The sequence below is a fragment of the Labrus mixtus genome, chromosome 21 (assembly GCF_963584025.1).
Source record: "Labrus mixtus chromosome 21, fLabMix1.1, whole genome shotgun sequence".
NCBI lineage: Eukaryota > Metazoa > Chordata > Actinopteri > Labriformes > Labridae > Labrus > Labrus mixtus.
Window position 1 is genome coordinate 433736 of NC_083632.1, and position 17500 is coordinate 451235.

The window sequence follows — 17500 nt, forward strand, 5'->3', positions numbered from 1 at the left end:
CTACACACACAACTTACACTACACACACAACGTACACTACACACACAACGTACACAACATACACTACACACACAACATACACTACACACACAACTTACACACAACGTACACGACACACACAACTTACACTACACATACAACTTACACTACACACACAACTTACACTACACACACAACTTAGACTACACACACAACTTAGACTACACACACAACTTAGACTACACACACAACTTACACTACACACACAACTTAGACTACACACACAACGTACACGACACACACAACTTACACTACACACACAACTTACACTACACACACAACGTACACTACACACACAACTTAGACTACACACACAACTTAGACTACACACACAACGTACACAACATACACTACACACACAACTTACACTACACACACAACTTACACTACACACACAACTTACACTACACACACAACGTACACTACACACACAACATACACTACACACACAACTTAGACTACACACACAACGTACACAACATACACTACACACACAACGTACACTACACACACAACGTACACTACACACACAACTTACACTACACACACAACTTACACTACACACACAACTTACACTACACACACAACTTACACTACACACACAACTTACACTACACACACAACGTACACAACATACACTACACACACAACTTACACTACACACACAACTTACACTACACACACAACTTACACTACACACACAACATACACTACACACACAACTTACACTACACACACAACGTACACAACATACACTACACACACAACTTACACTACACACACAACTTACACTACACACACAACTTACACTACACACACAACGTACACAACATACACTACACACACAACTTACACTACACACACAACTTACACTACACACACAACTTACACTACACACACAACTTACACTACACGCACAACGTACACTACACACACAACTTACACTACACACACAACTTACACTACACACACAACGTACACAACATACACTACACACACAACTTACACTACACACACAACTTACACTACACACACAACGTACACAACACACACAACTTACACTACACACACAACTTACACTACACACACAACGTACACTACACACACAACTTACACTACACACACAACGTACACTACACACACAACTTACACTACACACACAACATACACTACACACACAACTTACACTACACACACAACGTACACTACACACACAACGTACACTACACACACAACTTACACTACACACACAACGTACACAACATACACTACACACACAATTTACACTACACACACAACTTACACTACACACACAACGTACACTACACACACAACTTACACTACACACACAACGTACACTACACACACAACTTACACTACACACACAACTTACACTACACACACAACTTACACTACACACACAACTTACACTACACACACAACGTACACAACATACAATATACACAATGTGCACAACATACACTACACACACAACGTACACAACATACACTACACACACAACGTACACACAACATACACGACACACACAACGTACACAACTTACAATATACACAATGTGCACAACATACACTACACACACAACGTACACACAACGTACACGACACACACAACGTACACAACATACAATATACACAATGTGCACAACATACACTACACACACAACGTACACACAACGTACACGACACACACAACGTACACAACTTACAATATACACAATGTGCACAACATACACTACACACACAACGTACACACAACGTACACGACACACACAACGTACACAACATACAATATACACAATGTGCACAACATACACTACACACACAACGTACACAACATACAATATACACAATGTGCACAACATACACTACACACACAACGTACACAACATACACTACACACACAACTTACACTACACACACAACGTACACAACATACACTACACACACAACGTACACTACACACACAACTTACACTACACACACAACGTACACAACATACACTACACACACAACTTACACTACACACACAACTTACACTACACACACAACTTACACTACACACACAACTTACACTACACACACAACGTACACAACTTACACTACACACACAACATACGTACACAACTTACACTACACACACAACGTGCACAACTTACACAATGTACACAACATACACACACAACATACACTACATACACAATGTACACACACAACGTACACGATGACAACAACTTTGTGTTTTGATCTTTCCTTCAGGAGGTTCAGTCGAGACAGGAAGTTGCAACGACAGGCTCACCTTTTCCTCAGACATTTCCTGCCGCTGTCAGGTAACCCTCCTCCTCTTCCTCTTCCTCTTCCTCCCTCTCCTCTTCCTCCCTCTCCTCTTCCTCTTCTTCCTCCCTCTCCTCCTCTTCCTCCTCTTCCTCCTCCCTCTCCTAGTCCTCTTCCTCCCTCTCCTCTTCCTCCTCCCTCTCCTCTTCCTCCTCCCTCTCCTAGTCCTCCTCCCTCTCCTAGTCCTCCTCCCTCTCCTAGTCCTCCTCCTCCTCTTCCTCCTTCTCCTCTCTTCCTCCTCTTCCTCCCTCTCCTCTTCCTCCTTCTCCTCTCTTCCTCCCTCTCCTCTCCTCTTTTCCTCATCCTCTTCCTCTCTCTCCTCCTCCTCCTCTTCCTCCTCCTCCCTCTCCTCCCTCTCCTCCTCCTCTTCCTCCCTCTCCTCCTCCTCCCTCTCCTCTTCCTCCCTCTCCTAGTCCTCTTCCTCCCTCTCCTAGTCCTCTTCCTCCCTCTCCTCTTCCTCCTCCCTCTCCTCTCCTCTTTTCCTCATCCTCCTCCTCTCCTCTTCCTCTCCCTCCTCCTCTTCCTCTTCCTCCCTCTCTCCTCCTCCTCCTCCCTCTCCTCTTCCTCCTCTTCCTCCTCCTCTTCCTCCTCCTCCTCCCTCTCCTTCTCCTCTCCTCCTCTTCCTCTTCCTCCTCCCTCTCCTCCTCCTCCTCTTCCTCTTCCTCCCTCTCTCCTCTTCCTCCTCTCCTCCTCCTCCTCTTCCTCCTCCTCCTCCCTCTCCTTCTCCTCTTCCTCTTCCTCCTCCCTCTCCTCCTCCTCCTCTTCCTCCCTCTCCTCCTCCTCTTCCTCCCTCTCCTCTCCTCCTCTTCCTCTTCCTCCTCCTCCTCCTCCTCTTCCTCCCCCTCCTCTCAGATGTTGTGTTTTTGTCTCTAGCTCTCCCGGTGTCGGTGTTGACCGTCACTCCCATGATGCCTTGCTGGCGGAGGTGGCGAGGTTAGAGGCGTCTCTGGAGGACGTGAGGCGGGACGTGGAGAGTCTGTCTGCGTGTGACGGCTGCAGAGAGATCGACAGAATCCAGCAGACGGTGAGCGTCACAGACTCTAGAGAGGAGGTGGCGTGCAGTACCCGTTTTAAACACTAGGGGTCAGAGATGTGTTTCTGTTTTCCCCAGTTTGAGATCAGTAAGAACATCTGTCCCTCGTGTCCTCTGTCAGGTCTCTGCTCAGGTCTCCTCTCAGGTCCGTGAGGAGGTTCGCTCTCTGGTCTACGGTAACGGGCTGGCGTTGAGGGGCGGGGCATCTGCAGACCTGCCCGAGTCTCTCCTGCAGTGGCTCTCTCAGCAGTACGTCAGCGGGGCCGACCTGCAGGGGGCGCTGGCCTCTCTGGAGCTGAGCATCCTGCAGAACATCAGCCTGCAGCTGGAGCGGCGCGGCAGTGACGACACGCTCAGAGAGACCGTCCTGAACGCCGCTGGGGCCGCTGTGACCGAGGAGGTGAGAGAGGGTGGAGTCTGCAGGAGGAGAATGACCGTTAAAGTTCTTCTGGTGTTGTTGTGCTGATAATAAAAAATAATACTTTGTTATCATGGAACAAAGAAAGTCTCCTGATCTCTCGTCTCGCCTCTCTCGCCGCAGGACGTCAATGTGATTGTGACGAACGCTCTGCGGCTGTTTTCTCAGGACAGAACCGGCCTCGCCGACTACGCTCTGGAGTCTGGAGGTCAGAAACAAACGCTCTCTAAGTCTGCTGTTATTCTTTAGTATTTTCTGTCATATCCACAAACCAAAAACACCTTGATTTAGCTCCTTTTTTTCACGCTTTTGTCCAAACTCAGTGACGTAGATCTGAGTGAGACACGATCAGCGACCAAAAACACGTCTGACTTCCTGTCTGTAGCTCAGCTCTAAGCCCTCTGCTGTTGTGTTTGATGTCTTGTTGTTGTGTTTGTTGTCTTGTCTTGTTGTGTTTGATGTCTTGTTGTGTTTGATGTCTTGTTGTTGTGTTTGTTGTCTTGTCTTGTTGTGTTTGATGTCTTGTTGTTGTGTTTGATGTCTTGTTGTTGTGTTTGTTGTCTTGTCTTGTTGTGTTTGTTGTCTTGTTGTTGTGTTTGATGTCTTGTTGTTGTGTTTGTTGTCGTGTTTGATGTCTTGTTGTTGTGTTTGTTGTCTTGTTGTTGTGTTTGATGTCTTGTTGTTGTGTGTGTTGTCTTGTTGTTGTGTTTGTTGTTTTGTTGTGTTTGATGTCTTGTTGTTGTGTGTGTTGTCTTGTTGTGTTTGTTGTCTTGTTGTTGTGTTTGATGTCTTGTTGTTGTGTTTGTTGTCTTGTTGTGTGTGTTGTCTTGTTGTTGTGTTTGATGTCTTGTTGTTGTGTGTGTTGTTGTGTTTGTTGTTTTGTTGTGTTTGATGTCTTGTTGTGTTTGATGTCTTGTTGTTGTGTTTGTTGTCTTGTTGTTGTGTGTGTTTGTGTTTGTTGTTTTGTTGTGTTTGATGTCTTGTTGTTGTGTTTGATGTCTTGTTGTTGTGTGTGTTGTCTTGTCTTGTGTTTGTTGTTGTGTTTGATGTCTTGTTGTTGTGTTTGATGTCTTGTTGTTGTGTGTGTTGTCTTGTTGTTGTGTTTGTTGTCTTGTTGTTGTGTTTGATGTCTTGTTGTTGTGTTTGTTGTCTTGTTGTGTGTGTTGTCTTGTTGTTGTGTTTGTTGTTGTGTTTGATGTCTTGTTGTTGTGTGTGTTGTCTTGTTGTTGTGTTTGTTGTTGTGTTTGATGTCTTGTTGTTGTGTTTGATGTCTTGTTGTTGTGTGTGTTGTCTTGTTGTTGTATTGTTGTGTTTGTTGTCTTGTTGTTGTGTTTGATGTCTTGTCGTGTTTGTTGTCTTGTTGTGTTTGATGTCTTGTTGTTGTGTTTGTTGTCTTGTTGTTGTGTTTGATGTCTTGTTGTTGTGTTTGATGTCTTGTTGTGTTTGATGTCTTGTTGTTGTGTTTGTTGTCTTGTTGTTGTGTTTGATGTCTTGTTGTTGTGTGTGTTGTCTTGTTGTTGTGTTTGATGTCTTGTTGTTGTGTTTGTTGTCTTGTTGTGTTTGATGTCTTGTTGTTGTGTTTGATGTCTTGTTGTTGTGTTTGTTGTCGTGTTTGTTGTCTTGTTGTTGTGTGTCTTGTTGTGTTTGATGTCTTGTCTTGTTGTGTTTGATGTCTTGTCTTGTTGTGTTTGTTGTCTTGTTGTGTTTGTTGTCTTGTTGTTGTGTTGTCTTGTTGTTGTGTTTGTTGTCTTGTCTTGTTGTGTTTGATGTCTTGTCTTGTTGTGTTTGATGTCTTGTTGTGTTTGTTGTCTTGTTGTTGTGTTTGATGTCTTGTCTTGTTGTGTTTGATATCTTGTCTTGTTGTGTTTGATGTCTTGTTGTGTTTGTTGTCTTGTTGTTGTGTTTGTTGTCTTGTTGTGTTTGATGTCTTGTCGTGTTTGTTGTTGTGTTTGATGTCTTGTTGTTGTTCTTGTTGTCTTGTTGTGTTTGTTGTGTTGTTGTTGTTGTTGTTGTCTTGTTGTTGTGTTTGTTGTCTTGTCTTGTTGTGTTTGATGTCTTGTCGTGTTTGTTGTTGTGTTTGATGTCTTGTTGTTGTTCTTGTTGTCTTGTTGTGTTTGTTTTGTTGTCTTGTTGTTTTCTTGTTGTTGTGTTTGTTTTCTTGTTGTTGTGTTTGTTGTCTTGTTGTTGTGTGTGTTGTCTTGTTGTTGTGTGTCTTGTTGTGTTTGATGTCTTGTCTTGTTGTGTTTGATGTCTTGTCTTGTTGTGTTTGATGTCTTGTCTTGTTGTGTTTGTTGTCTTGTTGTTGTGTTTGTTGTCTTGTTGTTGTGTTTGTTGTCTTGTCTTGTTGTGTTTGATGTCTTGTTGTGTTTGTTGTCTTGTTGTTGTGTTTGATGTCTTGTCTTGTTGTGTTTGATATCTTGTCTTGTTGTGTTTGATGTCTTGTTGTGTTTGTTGTCTTGTTGTTGTGTTTGTTGTCTTGTCTTGTTGTGTTTGATGTCTTGTCGTGTTTGTTGTTGTGTTTGATGTCTTGTTGTTGTTCTTGTTGTCTTGTTGTGTTTGTTGTGTTGTTGTTGTTGTTGTTGTGTTTGTTGTTGTTGTCTTGTTGTTGTCTTGTTGTTGTGTTTGTTGTCTTGTCTTGTTGTGTTTGATGTCTTGTCGTGTTTGTTGTTGTGTTTGATGTCTTGTTGTTGTTCTTGTTGTCTTGTTGTGTTTGTTGTCTTGTTGTTGTGTTTGTTGTCTTGTTGTTTTCTTGTTGTTGTGTTTGTTGTCTTGTTGTTGTGTTTGATGTCTTGTTGTTGTGTGTTGTCTTGTTGTTGTGTTTGTTGTTGTGTTTGATGTCTTGTTGTTGTTCTTGTTGTGTTTGTTGTGTTGTTGTTGTTGTTGTTGTTGTGTTTGTTGTGTTTGTTGTCTTGTCTTGTTGTGTTTGATGTCTTGTTGTGTTTGATGTCTTGTTGTTGTGTTTGTTGTCTTGTTGTGTTTGATGTCTTGTTGTTGTGTTTGATGTCTTGTTGTTGTGTTTGTTGTCTTGTCTTGTTGTGTTTGTTGTCTTGTTGTTGTGTTTGATGTCTTGTTGTTGTGTGTGTTGTCTTGTCTTGTTGTGTTTGTTGTTGTGTTTGATGTCTTGTTGTTGTGTTTGATGTCTTGTTGTTGTGTGTGTTGTCTTGTTGTTGTGTTTGTTGTCTTGTTGTTGTGTTTGATGTCTTGTTGTTGTGTTTGTTGTCTTGTTGTGTGTGTTGTCTTGTTGTGTTTGTTGTTGTGTTTGATGTCTTGTTGTTGTGTGTGTTGTCTTGTTGTTGTGTTTGTTGTTGTGTTTGATGTCTTGTTGTTGTGTTTGATGTCTTGTTGTCTTGTTGTTGTATTGTTGTGTTTGTTGTCTTGTTGTTGTGTTTGATGTCTTGTCGTGTTTGTTGTCTTGTTGTGTTTGATGTCTTGTTGTTGTGTTTGTTGTCTTGTTGTTGTGTTTGATGTCTTGTTGTTGTGTTTGATGTCTTGTTGTTGTGTTTGATGTCTTGTTGTTGTGTTTGTTGTCTTGTTGTTGTGTTTGATGTCTTGTTGTTGTGTGTGTTGTCTTGTTGTTGTGTTTGATGTCTTGTTGTTGTGTTTGTTGTCTTGTTGTGTTTGATGTCTTGTTGTTGTGTTTGATGTCTTGTTGTTGTGTTTGTTGTCGTGTTTGTTGTCTTGTTGTTGTGTGTCTTGTTGTGTTTGATGTCTTGTCTTGTTGTGTTTGATGTCTTGTCTTGTTGTGTTTGTTGTCTTGTTGTGTTTGTTGTCTTGTTGTTGTGTTTGTTGTCTTGTTGTTGTGTTTGTTGTCTTGTCTTGTTGTGTTTGATGTCTTGTCTTGTTGTGTTTGATGTCTTGTTGTGTTTGTTGTCTTGTTGTTGTGTTTGATGTCTTGTCTTGTTGTGTTTGATATCTTGTCTTGTTGTGTTTGATGTCTTGTTGTGTTTGTTGTCTTGTTGTTGTGTTTGTTGTGTTTGATGTCTTGTCGTGTTTGTTGTTGTGTTTGATGTCTTGTTGTTGTTCTTGTTGTCTTGTTGTGTTGTTGTTGTTGTTGTTGTGTTTGTTGTTGTTGTTGTTGTCTTGTTGTTGTGTTTGTTGTCTTGTCTTGTTGTGTTTGATGTCTTGTCGTGTTTGTTGTTGTGTTTGATGTCTTGTTGTTGTTCTTGTTGTCTTGTTGTGTTTGTTGTGTTGTTGTGTTTGTTGTCTTGTTGTTTTCTTGTTGTGTTTGTTGTCTTGTTGTTTTCTTGTTGTTGTGTTTGTTGTCTTGTTGTTGTGTGTGTTGTCTTGTTGTTGTGTGTCTTGTTGTGTTTGATGTCTTGTTGTGTTTGATGTCTTGTCTTGTTGTGTTTGTTGTCTTGTTGTGTGTGTTGTCTTGTTGTTGTGTTTGTTGTCTTGTTGTTGTGTTTGTTGTCTTGTCTTGTTGTGTTTGATGTCTTGTCTTGTTGTGTTTGATGTCTTGTTGTGTTTGTTGTCTTGTTGTTGTGTTTGATGTCTTGTCTTGTTGTGTTTGATATCTTGTCTTGTTGTGTTTGATGTCTTGTTGTGTTTGTTGTCTTGTTGTCTTGTCTTGTTGTGTTTGATGTCTTGTCGTGTTTGTTGTTGTGTTTGATGTCTTGTTGTTGTTCTTGTTGTGTTTGTTGTGTTGTTGTTGTTGTTGTCTTGTTGTTGTGTTTGTTGTCTTGTCTTGTTGTGTTTGATGTCTTGTCGTGTTTGTTGTTGTGTTTGATGTCTTGTTGTTGTTCTTGTTGTGTTTGTTGTGTTGTTGTTGTGTTTGTTGTTGTTGTTGTGTTTGTTGTCTTGTTGTTGTCTTGTTGTTGTGTTTGTTGTCTTGTCTTGTTGTGTTTGATGTCTTGTCGTGTTTGTTGTTGTGTTTGATGTCTTGTTGTTGTTCTTGTTGTCTTGTTGTGTTGTTGTGTTTGTTGTCTTGTTGTTTTCTTGTTGTTGTGTTTGTTGTCTTGTTGTTTTCTTGTTGTTGTGTTTGTTGTCTTGTTGTCTTGTTGTTGTGTTTGATAGACTCTCAGGGGGAGCGTCCATCTTTAAAAACCACCTCACATATAAAATGAAGTTCATTATTTCCTCATCCAGCTGCTGAAAAAAACCAGACTTTAAACTTGATGAAACCTGATTTAGTAAATAACCCGTTTTAAAAACGACATGAGATGTAAATGTAGCAGAGCTGCACACCTGACAGGTGTTTGTGTCCTCGTCCTGCAGGGGGCAGCATCCTGAGCACCCGCTGCTCTCAGACCTACGAGACGAAGGCCGCTCTGCTCAGCCTGTTCGGAGTCCCCCTCTGGTATTTCTCTCAGTCTCCACGAGTCGTTATCCAGGTAACACACCTGTCAATCACAAAGCCAGACACACTCAGCGACACCCCCCCCCCACCTTCACGTTGTACTCTGAGATGTTCCAGTTAAATGATTTAGAGGTCATCGTTGTGGACTGATGAATAATCCAGATGTGGTGATTTTCTGCTCCTGCAGCCAGATGTTCATCCAGGTAACTGCTGGGCCTTCAGAGGTTTTGTGGGCTTCCTGGTGATCCGGCTCTCCATGGGGGTCGTCCCAACCGCCTTCTCCCTCGAACACATCCCTAAAGCCCTGGCACCGAGCGGGACGCTGCGCAGCGCCCCCCGGGACTTCAGCGTCTACGTAAGACACAGAGAGAAAGAGAGAGAGAGAGAGAGAGGCCGTTTCCTGTTTAAGACACACCTGTGTGACTCACCTGTGTTGTGTTCAGGGTCTGGATGATGAAGTTCAGGAGAGAGGGAAGCTGCTGGGAACGTACACGTACGATGAGGACGGAGAATCCCTGCAGAGTTTTCCTGTTTCTGTGAGTACTGACGGCTCAGAGCTCCTTCTGTTTGTGCAGGTCGGACGCTCAGCGTACAGGTGACCACAAAGTCATGTGGACGCAGGAAGAGGGTCGTTGTTGGCGTCTCAGAAATAACAAAAACATCCACAGTTAGCAGGGAGGGGCTCAGCCTGCGAGTGGTTGCCATGGTTACATGTCTTTAATGGTTCATGAAACCATTAAAAAAAAAAGTGAAATGTCACTTCCTGGTTTATCCGTCTAACTTTTTTGTCTTGAGCAGGAGGAGAACGAGCAGGCGTTCCAGATCATCGAGGTCCAGGTGTTGTCAAACTGGGGTCATGAGGAGTACACGTGTCTGTACCGCTTCAGAGTGCACGGGACGCCGCCGCAAACGTCTGACGGAGACGCTGCAGGAAGCCAATCTCAATGACTCTAAAAAAAAAAAAAAAAAATGTGGAGACGCAGAGAAACGTGTCGATGGATGCGTTTGTTCACCTGCTGCTACCTGACCAACCTGTGCCTGACTGACCCCCTCTCGGGTCTCTGGGGGGGGCGTCCTGCTCTCCTGTGGAGAGAGGACGCAGCTCGGATGTGATGTCATAATCCTGTTCAAAGTTAATATTTTTAAATCAGTGTTGTTTTCTAATCGCTGTTAAAGGTCCGTCATGTTTTAGCCTTTTTTTTTTATTTGGTATATTCCTACAGAGCTGTTTTACTCACGTCTCTGCTGGACACATTACTCGCCGCACGTTAATGAAACTGAATTATTCCCCTCGTCTTCCTCCTGGCTGTGAAGAGAGAGATAGACCGGATTTCTTCACTTCGTCCACTTGAAGACGGTTCAGTCGCTGCTGCCGCTGAAGAATTTAACAGATTCACCAAAAATCCTCAGTTTGTCTTTTTTTTAAATTCTTTCTTCGTCGATAAATTCCTCTTCCTGTGTCAGCATGCGAGTATTTTTCAAGATTAAGTTCCAAAGTTTTAACAGATTCTAACATTTTATATTTTGGATGAACGAAGAGTTAAGTAATCTCCACGGCAACAGTCTGACTCTTGAGTGTGCATCGTCTCTCACAGTGGCAGACTTTCAAAGTGTCCTTGAACGCCCCATCAGGCGGCGCCCGCTCACAGCTGTAGAAATGTACACAAACCTTTAGTGACAAACAAATAAAATGACTCATGAATACTTTTGCACTGAAGGACTCGCCTGCACTTACGTCTGTAAAACTTTCACGTTAATTTATTTCTTCAGGTTACTGGAAGATGAATTTATTTTTATAATTCTTTACGGGATGTTTTGAACACTTTTTTTATGTGATGTTTGTGTTTTTTTTTTTTTTGTATGTGATTTCAAAGTGAAGATAATAAAGATGAGAAATCTGCAGTTTTTTAATAACTGAAGTAATGTCCGATGCTTTTATTTTGAAAGAGTAATATTTTAAGAGGTTCTGTGTTCCTTCTGGACCTTTCTTGTATGTTATTGCCATGGTTAAAGAAACTGGGGATACCTCGCATATTCAGAAAAAACGATCAGCTGAGTCAACACAGGGACAAAAAAAAAAGCCCCTCTACATCCAGAGCAAGCGACAGTTTAAAATCCTGCAGTTCCTGGAGTGTCCACTAGAGGCTGGCTGCAGAAGCACAGGAAGTCACATACACACCCATTCTAAAAAGCCTGTTTTTACAGCAGAGATTAACATGTTTACAGCCTGGTTCAAAAAACCAAATAGGTGTGATTAGCTCATGTCTCGATGGACACACACTGTACGGGGGGTGAATGTTTTGATGACTCATCAGTTTTGATTTGATGAAGGATAAGAGTTATTCACAATAAGGCGTGTAGCTGACCTGATTGACAGGTGGGCGCGGTGTAACGGTTTGTCAGGAGGTTTAAAACCCGCCTCAGCTCCAGCTCTCAGCCTGTCGTTAGGTTGACTGAAAGTTAGACTGAGACAGCATTTCCAGCATGGAGACCGCCATCGATTGGACTCCAGCGCCCCCTGCAGGAACAGATGGGTGACTTTACAGTCTGTGATCCAGATTTGAATTCTAAATTTTAAGTTTATGCTGCAACCAAAAACAACACAAAGAATCGTGTAGTTTAGAGTTCAACAGCAGCCCTTCGTTTTATTAAAGTGTCAGTGTTACACAACAAAGTAAAATACAGACAAATTAACTTTTCAGTCATTCACAGGTAAACAATATTTAAGGTAAAGGTGTTTTCAGACCTGTAGATCGTTTGTGTTTTCACACAGGGACATTTAAAAGCTGACTTAAATATTTGATGAGCGAGGAAAATGTTCTCTGATTAGTCAGATGTAAACAAAGACTAGTCGCCTCCTGATTGGCTGTGGCTGCTCCAAAGAAACGTTACAATCTTTAAATGGACAGACGACTTCACGGACTGATGTCTGCTCTGCTCATTGGTTCTTAAATTGATTGCATTTATCACTGTAGGCAAACTACAGTTTGAAAATAATATGTTGATAATATCTGAATTTAAAGGTCACATATCCTCCTCCTCTTCTTCAGTGTAAATAAGTCTCAGAGCTCCTCTTCAACAAGTGTGTGAAGTTTCTTGTTCTAAATCCACTCTGATCCTGTATTTGATCATGTCTATAAACCCCTCTATTTCAGCCCTGCTCAGAACAGGCTGTTTCTGTGTCTGTACCTTTAAATATGTAAATGAGCTGTGTCTGACCACGCCCCCTCTCTGGAAGGGCTTGGGTGTCTCGGTCTTTCTCGCTCCATGTCCTATTGTTTACGGTGAGAAGGCAGACTCAGAGGGCAGAACAAACACCTAGCTGTGGGAGTGTCACCCACCTGGGGGAGGGGCTACTGCCCTTTGTGATGTCATGAAGGGAAAATCTCCAAACGGCCTGTTTGAGCACACATTTTCTGAAAAGTGGAGCAGGCAGAAGACGGAGAGGATGGACTTTTCTCATCATTGGGGGGTTTGTAGACAGACTAGAGACACATGTTAGAGTTAGAGGAACATGGAGAAGTGGATTTTAAATAATATATGACCTTTAAGTCTGATGGTAAAAAAGCTGCCATTGTGACAGTAAACTGTCCCTGAACTTCACCCTGTTTAAAGTGTCTTTAAACAAGTGACACAAAAATAAAGAACGCATTTACTTCTTAATTCACTTTACACCGACTGTAAGTATATGAGGAACGTCTGCAGTTTACGAGCAGCAGAGGAAAGGAATAAAATACTAACGGACATAAATATAACTCAAAGGTGAAGTGCAGGCTGATCTTAATGTCACAAACCGACTGAAACAAACCTCAAGAAATAAAAATTGAAGCCAACTTGGAGTTCCTCCAGTGTCCACTAGAGTCTGTCTCCTGCAGTGAGTCAGTCCCCATAGAGCCCCATGTTAAAAAACTTCACAGCAGAAATAAACATGTTTACAGCCTGGTACAAAAACAGTAAGGGCTGCATTTTTATACAACTCACCTGTGTACATTATATTAAGGCTTAAAGTGATGTAGAATTAGGGGGCGTGGCCTCTCTGAGTGGCAGCTGGGAGCGGTCTGCTAGGTGTCACCTCGGCTAATTCAGTCACTGACCTTTAACCTCTGGGCCGTGTTTTTAGCCTTTTGGAGATTTATTGATGTAAATATCAGAGCTTTATTGGAGCTTTATTTATTAGCAACGATTAGCAGCTAATCTGAGTCTGTGGGAACCATACCAGACTCTTTAGTTTAGATGTAGAAAGTTAAGCTTTGAGCTCAACATTTGAAAACCCCTCGCTCCTCTCCAGCTCCCCTCTCTTGTCCTAATATGGTCACTTCGGGTTCAGGAAAACCAACACTGCAACAGCCTAGATGCTGATCTTCAGACGTCAAAGAAAGAAACCAGCGTCACGTCAAAGTGGTGATATCGATTATCTATGCTGTCCATCGGGGGCGTGTCCAGACTTTTTGGACTGGGGTGGCCCAACTGGAACGCTGACTATTGTGCAAGGGTGACCTAAAGATTGTGTGGGGCCCATGCCACCCCTGGCTATCCCCTGTGGACACGCCCCTGCCGTCCATAGTCTTGACTTTCTGCAAACAATCTGTGTAACTTTTTCAAACCGTAAAATCAACCCGTGATGGGCTTTTGGGGAACAACTTTTGATACTTTTTGCTAGAACATAGAACCTTATTATGTGTTTATTGAACTTTTTGGTCAACGTCGACCTGGTTAGGTTTGTTAAAGTTCTTCTTCGACTCTATCATCTTTCCTGATACCAAGAATTTCAATCGTTCAAACTCTTGAAGCCCCAAGAGAAGAAGACACAATGCCAAATTTAATTGAGGGTACTTAACAGATTAGGATTACAGATTAATTGGATCGTCTGCTAGCCATTGAGGCATTGCTAGTCCTTAGCTAGCTACTTTGGCTCCTGAACAAGCAGGTGGTGAATTTATTAGTAGCTCGTTAGCCACCGCCTGGTCACCACGCCAGTTATTAGCCGGTTTATTACTCGTCCAGTCAAAGATCCGGCTAACGTCCCACGCTGATGTTGCAGATCTTGCAGCTGGGGTCCTTCTTGGCGTTGACGGTGGACTGACTCATGAGCTGGTGTCCGCTGATCCTCGTCACCGTCCCCGAGTCCAATTCCACGGGCTCCGTGTAGATCACCTCCAAGATGACGTCCTGCGCGTGACGGAACGACAGCGAGCCGTCCTCTTCCTCGGTGCAGCTCAGGAAGCGGTTGTCGGATCTGTCGAGCGCCGGCAGAATCTCCTTACAGAAGACGTCTCCTTTGGAGCCGTCCGGAGCGAGGACCAGGATGACGTAGTGATACGACGTGTACATGCAGTAGAAATCCCCAAAGTAGATGTTGGTGCTCTGGTTGAAGAGGACGTCTGCTTGGATCTGTGCAGAAACAAAAGATCAGATACATGACTGGGTATGTTCCTCAGAGGCCTACGACAAGTTCAAACATATTTTCCCCTCCCCCGCTGTCTGGAAGTGCTTGCTCTTGGTGGGATTAATGGTTTATAATTTTAAAAAGTTACGATCCAAACCTGTGTGACTTTGTAGAAACATTTTGCATCGTTGTCATGGTGACAACAGACCAAACTGATAGATAGTCCAGATGTGTCTCTCCCAAACAATGTTTCTTCTTCTTGGCGATCCAGACATTTTCTATATTCAGATTCCCAGTTGGACATGCCCAGACCCAAACCCCCAAAGGGATGCTCTCATAAGGATCCTAATCAGATGTTGAACCATCTCAACTGCATGTTGTAGCTCTACACACCAACCTCCCTCCAGATGTCTGAGCTCCTCGCCTAATCTCTAAAGCCCGGCTCACACCGCAGGAGTTTTAAAATCCTTCCAGATTTTGAACTCGGGCAGCATCATCACACACTTTAGGAGAAACAGATATTCTTCTCCATCATCTCCAACATGCTCACACTACAAGATGTGAAAATCTTGGCACATCACAGTCTACAGGATTTCCTTAAGATTATCGTGCCCGACGGAGGAACGCACCACCTCAGGTGACCTCATGGAAACAATGGAGCCGGCGGGTAAATGTGTGATTATAATGCTCTGTGCAGAGAGGAAAACACATCAAAAAAATGTTTTTCAAAGTTTTGGGTGAAGAAATGTCTGGGGAGACGCGGACAACATAGGTTGTATTCTCTTCAGTGAGAGCTGGAGGTCAGATTGCATTACAGGTGTCCAGCGCACCTGTGCGGTTTGCATCCTCTACTCCACCACTGTCCACTTATTACTGTCCCCCCTCGTCTCTCTCGGTGATTGTAGTCACACCCCACTTCTGCCAGACACTTTCATGATGTAATAGTCAAGATTTTAAATTCTAAATATCAAACATGTTTGAAATAATTTGGGGCGTCCCCGACGAACGTTAAGATTGGATCTTTATACCACTCACACTACAAGATAGTCTGGGCAGAAAATCGGTTCCAAGCAGCCTTGAGTCGGGAGCGACCCTGCGATTGTCATGAAGGAAGAATCGGCCCTGATTATTATTAGGGGAAACTTTGGCCACATTTGCAATCTCCTTTTCTAAGTCATTGCCCAAAGATCAGGACCATGGGGGTATATTTTTGGGGTGGCAGTAGCTCAGTCCTTAGGGACTTGGGTTGGGAACTGGAGGGTCGCAGGTAAAAGTCCCGGTGCGGACCAAATCTGGAAGTTAGTCTGGTAGCTGGAGAGGTGCCAGGTCACTTCCCGAGCACTGTCGAGTTCACTGTCCCTGTGAACCAAAAGACGATGACTAAGACGCACCTTTGGTATCTATTACCATCTAGAAGCTGGCTGCGTTCTATATTCCACTGCGACAAATAAACCTGTATTAAATGCTGAGACTGATACTTGGATACAGCACCTCTTTATGACTCTACCTGGAAGCGGAATGGTCCATATGGGGAGTCCTGGGGGGGTTTTCCTGTGTTGAACTCCGTGTTGCAGCTGAAGAAGAGTCCCTCCAGTTTACCGCTGATTGGCGAGCCGTGGCTGCCGCTGTCGTCTTTGACCGCCGGCAACATCTGGCAGCACTGAGCGTCTCTGGAGCGATAAGAGGAACTGTGGAGGGAACACGGGACGGGTTAAAACAAAGACAGACGACATCAGCTTCTGCAGAATGATCAGGACACTTAAACACACCTGGGCTGCTCAAAGTACTCCTGCTCTTGGTTTCTGTAGAAGACGGTGAACGGCAGCATTCTGCCGGCGGTCGCCTCGGCTTTCTGCAGCAGCTGCATCAGATGGACAGTGGAGTAATCTGCACACACACACACACACACACACACACACACACTGTGACTCCTTTGGTCAGGGACACATACTGACTGAGATAATCACCAATGAATGAGAAGTATAGACGGCCTGCTGATGGATTAATGGTTGTCTGACCTGCCGTGCAGAACTCGATGATCTCGCTCCACTGAGAGACGACGTATTCTCCATCTGGCTGCTTGGTGGCCGTCTGGACAGCAATGCTGTACTCAGTACGAGGACTCAGGAACCAGTGACCTCTCACCGTCATGGGCAGAGGAACCGCCTTAGCCACCAGCTTCGTCGGTACGTCCTGAAAAACAAAATCCCCTTTCAGATTGCAATTCAGCTGCAGGAAAGAAATTAAGCTAGTCATGTTACGCCTCTGATGTCAACCCAGTGGTGGGACAACTTCACATCACAACTCTGTGAAGTTTACACTGAAAGCGAGACGCTTCAGGGGTGTAAATATCGAGCCTTGAACTGGCCGTATAAATCAGGCTAAAGACTTGAAATTGATAGACCTTCCTGCAAGGAAACAAAAACAGTCTACTGGCTTGTGGAGAATATATTCTGCTGCGTTCACACATCCGCTCTACTCGACTTAATGCAGAAATTTCTTCGGGGGCTGGAAGGAAAACTTCTGGATAAAGTCGGGGGGGGGGGGGAAATTGGTCTGTTTTCTCATGCAGCTCACGTCAAAAATGTAGGGAAATGTACTAGAGCATCATAACTCCACCGCTAACTTCCTGTAAATGATCAAATGTTAACATGCAAAGCTGCAAACATCTCGTCCACACTGCAAACATTTTGGTGATGATTCCCTGAAACTTTCAGGACATTAAGGTCCGGGTATTTTCTGGAGTTGCCTTTCAAACGTCCCTCACAGCGGGAGAATATCTGTCTAGGTTCTAGGGGAGGGTTTGGACTCTGTGCACACCTTGTGTTTGAACTGGTTCTCCTTCTTGCTGTCCTTCTTGTTGAGGTCGATGAAGTAGTGAGTGATCCTCTCTCTGCCTCTGCTCTCCATCTCCCAGCTGATCTTGAACGAGTCACAGGTGATGTTGCTGATTTGGATCTGCTGAGGAACCGGCAGG

The 17500-nt window shown here is 43.6% G+C and overlaps 2 protein-coding genes across 2 annotated transcripts in view; one reads left to right on the forward strand and one right to left on the reverse strand.

The window, feature by feature from the left end:
* Nucleotides 1-11051, forward strand: part of LOC132955906 (SUN domain-containing protein 1-like) — a 23519-nt gene extending 12468 nt beyond the window's left edge. Inside the window, exons 16-23 of the mRNA XM_061028998.1 lie at nucleotides 2316-2387; nucleotides 3229-3414; nucleotides 3545-3823; nucleotides 3965-4049; nucleotides 9056-9171; nucleotides 9325-9492; nucleotides 9581-9673; nucleotides 9936-11051. Coding sequence (XP_060884981.1) covers nucleotides 2316-2387; nucleotides 3229-3414; nucleotides 3545-3823; nucleotides 3965-4049; nucleotides 9056-9171; nucleotides 9325-9492; nucleotides 9581-9673; nucleotides 9936-10085 — 1149 coding nt within the window. The 3' untranslated portion in view covers nucleotides 10086-11051. The remainder of the gene's footprint in view (nucleotides 1-2315; nucleotides 2388-3228; nucleotides 3415-3544; nucleotides 3824-3964; nucleotides 4050-9055; nucleotides 9172-9324; nucleotides 9493-9580; nucleotides 9674-9935) is intronic.
* A 2257-nt stretch (nucleotides 11052-13308) lies between these two features.
* LOC132954989 (phytanoyl-CoA hydroxylase-interacting protein-like) overlaps nucleotides 13309-17500 on the reverse strand; it is a 12707-nt gene continuing 8515 nt past the window's right edge. The window contains exons 2-6 of the mRNA XM_061027569.1: nucleotides 17344-17500; nucleotides 16542-16716; nucleotides 16293-16410; nucleotides 16031-16211; nucleotides 13309-14528 (exon numbers count right to left, since the gene is read on the reverse strand). The exon at nucleotides 17344-17500 is cut by the window's right edge and continues 40 nt beyond it. Of these exons, the coding sequence (XP_060883552.1) occupies nucleotides 14154-14528; nucleotides 16031-16211; nucleotides 16293-16410; nucleotides 16542-16716; nucleotides 17344-17500 (1006 nt within the window). The 3' untranslated portion in view covers nucleotides 13309-14153. The remainder of the gene's footprint in view (nucleotides 14529-16030; nucleotides 16212-16292; nucleotides 16411-16541; nucleotides 16717-17343) is intronic.